A 4244-nucleotide genomic window follows, 5' to 3' on the forward strand; every position below is an offset into this window, starting at 1 on the left:
TCTCTCTGTTCTGTTTCCTTTTCTGTCTCCATCGCTCGTTCTCCTCATCTGACTTATCTCCTCCACTATCTTAAATATCAGTTGCCTTCTATCTTGGTCCTTGTGGCTGTCACTCTTTTTTCATCCCCTCTCTGGCTGTCTTTTTCTCTCTCAGGCCGCTCTGTCTGACAACTGAAGTGTCTCGCAGAGTCGACCCTCTGAATGTGAGATAAAGCAGCACACTTCTCGTGTGCGTTTGACTCAATAAAACCTCAATCGACGTGTTAGTCTCTGGAGCAAATCTCAAGAGGCGCAAATTAAATTTGAATCAAAAACACAGCGAGTCTGTCGCTGCAGAAAATGAATCACTTATTTCCCATTCCCATCAATCATTCTGGAAGAGGGTCTCAGCAGTAAATGTGTCATGATTCTACAAATATAATCTGAGTTGCTCTGGTGCTGGACTGAACGTATGTCCTGTCATTAACATGGCTAAATTTAGCATTGTGTGAGTGAGTAGGAGAGGAGGAGGGTGCCGGAGTCGTGTATTTATATGTGTGTTTATGTGACCATGTGTGTGCCAGGAAGTCACTGGAAATTTGCTTGGGCAGCTCTGCTCCTCAAAAGGGACTCACTGTTGTGCACTTAGGTCAGAGTGAGTTCACTGGTGTGTGTGTGTGTGTGTGTGTGTGTGTGTGTGTGTGTGTGTGTGTGTGTGTGTGTGTGAGTGTGTGTGTGTGTGTCCATCTGTCTGTCTGCTGTGCAGCTTAAGGCTAAAGGAAGTATACTTGTTTTTCCATGATGCAATCAGTGACTTACATTTAACAGATCTCTGAAATGTTTGACAGTGTTAAACAAAGCCACTGTTAGAAATAGACACACACACACACACACACACACACACACACCAAACATACTACACACTCACTGGTGTGCTAGATTAAGGAATGGCTTTTGCTTTGATATACTGGAGTACATGGGAACTCTGAGAACGTCATTTCCTTCAACAACATGTCCTTTTGCAAAACATGCTCTGTTTGTGGAATGCAAATTTGGAAAATTAAGTTTTTAGGTTTCTACCACAATAAGATAACAGATTATGTCACTGCCAAGTAACAGTGAAACTACAGCTCTCACTAGTACCTGCTGTTCTTGTACAAATGGTACTCTCACATATTTTAAGGAGTGAGTAAACGTGCAGCTACAGTACCAGGAAGAAATGTACTAAGCAAGTCATTTTTCAGTTTTGTCAACGCTCTTAAAGGTCCTTTGAATTGTCCTGACCTTATTTTGACTTTTTTTTTTTCACAGGACACAGGTGAGACTAGAAAGCCTCGAGGACTGTCGAGTCCTAGAAGACCCAAACGACGACTCCATGTCAGACACCCACGGCTGCCCGGCCTACGTCAGCCCCGAGATCCTCAGTGGCTCCGCGCCTTACTCCGGCAAGATGGCTGACATGTGGAGCTTAGGGGTCATGCTGTACACCATGCTGGTTGGCCGCTACCCCTTCCACGACCCGGACCCGGCCATGCTGTTTTCCAAAATCCGCCGAGGCCAGTGCTGCTTGCCAGAGGGCTTGTCGCCCAGGGCCAAGTGTCTGCTCCAGAGCCTGCTGAGGAAAGAACCCTGGGAGAGACTCACGGCGAATGAGCTGCTCGCTCACCCATGGTTCCACCAGCCGCCGTCGTCGCAGGAAATGGCGCTGGGTGAACAGGAAGTGAGCTCGGCAGAACAGATGGTGCCATCCTTTGACGTGGAAGAGGACGATGATTTGTTCTGCTGACGGACTAGATTCAGCTGATGCTGGCTGAGGGACCAAACCAGAAATCGCTATGAGGGATCCATTGTTGTTTTGGTTTTGTTTTTTTACATTGGCACTTTTTAGAACCCCATTTGTGTACTGTCGAGTGTACATACACCCTCAAGCTTTCTACAAAAACTTACTGTACTGTACTTTGTTGTCGTATATGTGTTACTTGCTAAGGGCATTTTTCACAATGATCACTCATTGTGTTTCTATATGTACATTTTTGAAATTATTTGGTGCTAAAAGAAATAACACAGACTCAGATTTTGCCAGACAATGTTCACAAAATAATCTCTGCGGGCTACTACGAGTGTATCACACAAAACGAACCCCTGGCAAACACTTGTCACCGATGCTTGCTCTCAGTCTGGACTCACAAGGCTTCAGAAAGCATGAGACAAATCCTGCGCAGGAGGCGAAGAGATGTGATGTTGTTCCTCTCACTCTCTGACCAGGCTGGAGGCTCCGGCGGCTGACTCACCGACCGGCTTTGAGGAAGGCCTAGCACAAACTCGACGTCTCGCAGCAGGCGGTGTCATAGAGTGAGAAAGATGCTTAGCCGAGGACTGATGTGTCACACTCAGCGGGGATGCTACGGAGGTGTCTCGCTGCCAATCTGGCAACGTCTCAGCAAATGGAGAGCATTTACAAATCTCACACCATGCACAGAAGGTTGAGAAAGGCAGGGTGTTACTGGTGCAACACACACAGAAAAGTAGGGAGAGTTTGTCACACACACACACACACTCAACAATGAGCAGTGGCACTGGGCTAACAGAAGTCATTGTAAATGACTAACACAGAATGGTACATCTCAGTTATTTTCTCAATTTTAAGCGTTGAAACTAAAGCATTTGCCTTTTTTTTTTTTTTAAAGACGTGAAACCTTGATGTATCATATACAGGTTGCATCAGAACAGGAAAAGTCTTTAAATAGATGTGACCTTGCAAATTTGACTGTGATCCATCTGTTCTGAAATGCCGTGTGTGCAATTAGCCACAGCTAAACACTAATGCTTCTGGTGTAAGGTAACCCGCTGAAAGGAACTCTAGTTTCAAACACGTGGTCACATGCCTTTGCAGCATCAGAGATGGTTGGATAAATCTTACGCCCAAAGGCATGCTAAAGCAGGATTTCAGCCGAAGAAGTAAAAACACACAAAGAAATCAAATGATCCTTCCCACTGACGCAATATGAGTTCTCTCTTAATCCAACAATGTTTGTATTTTTTAAAGAAATGTGTCAAATATCCAGTTAAGGAGCCGTCACGTTAGAAAGAAACGCCTCACAGAAAAATGAAGACTTTCTCAGCAGAGCCCTTTTTGGTCATTTCTGTTGGAACATTATGTCACGCTGTGTTGCTTTAACAAAGCTGAGCCTTGCCGAGTGTTGTGCCCGTATCACTGTGTTTCATAAACTGAACGGCTCTGAATCAGTCACAGTCAGGCGATATTTGATGTTGGTTGTCTGGTGATGACTCAACACTTGAGCGTGTCTGTAGAGAATGGTCCTGACCTTGGCTGGAAGAATCTGTTCTGACTGTTTCCACCTCTTTAATGGTATTTTTTCATCCCTTTCCTTTTTTTTTCTTCTTTTTTTTTGCCGTTAAAAGCTGTGGATCCATGGAGACTACTCATCATAGTTAGTGACATGATGTACCACATTTTAAAAGAAGTTTCATTTTGGATTGTGACAGCACATGCGGCGCTTCAGTGACGTTTATCCTTACAGGCTACTGTAGATCTGCAGCCAGCTATTTCGCTCTGGCAGAAATAATTTCGACGACGGTACTAAATCTGGCATGTCTGAGAAGCGCTGTGCATTAAATTTTTGGGTCACGCAGCAGGCTAATAAAACGTCTGTTGCAGTTCTTTAATTATTTTCTCTCATCTGCTCGAGATACCAGATGGGAACAGACTCGTGACAATCTGAATTGTTCCTCACAGAAGAGTAATTTATGATTTTTTTGTTCCTGGTTTATACATGTAGAGTGAGTCACACATTCATGTGACACGTAGAGTAAACTGACACGGGTGCACAAACTTCATATTGCACTGTGAATTATGTATTTGTGACACAACCTAGAGGCTATTACTGGTCCAGACAGGTTACACATGAGATATAGTCATTGTACAAAAGGTGTAAATATGTATATTTGAAGTATGTGTGGAGATGTTGAATAAAGATCACATTTTTTCATATTCACATGGCTTGTTTGTTTCATTAACTGCTTGACACACACATACACACCTATGCAAACACCTGCACGTTACACAGCCTCACTGCATGCCTCGAAGGTTTTCCTGCGAGAGTTCCCTCCACGCAGCTGTGAGGAAAAAACAATCCGTTTTCTCATTTTCCTCAGCGCCTTCAATTTCCTCCTTGAAAGGGGAAAAACTCTCCCTCTCTCCATCTCTGCCTCTAACCGTTTACTCTTCTCTGACCTTTGCGTAA

At 44.2% G+C, this 4244-nt stretch overlaps 1 protein-coding gene across 1 annotated transcript in view; it reads left to right on the forward strand.

The window, feature by feature from the left end:
- Positions 1–3995, forward strand: part of trib1 (tribbles pseudokinase 1) — a 7673-nt gene extending 3678 nt beyond the window's left edge. Inside the window, exon 3 of the mRNA XM_033637670.2 lies at positions 1291–3995. Coding sequence (XP_033493561.1) covers positions 1291–1765 — 475 coding nt within the window. The 3' untranslated portion in view covers positions 1766–3995. The remainder of the gene's footprint in view (positions 1–1290) is intronic.
- Positions 3996–4244: the final 249 nt, after the last annotated feature.

Source organism: Epinephelus lanceolatus, chromosome 16 (genome assembly GCF_041903045.1).
Source record: "Epinephelus lanceolatus isolate andai-2023 chromosome 16, ASM4190304v1, whole genome shotgun sequence".
Lineage (NCBI taxonomy): Eukaryota > Metazoa > Chordata > Actinopteri > Perciformes > Serranidae > Epinephelus > Epinephelus lanceolatus.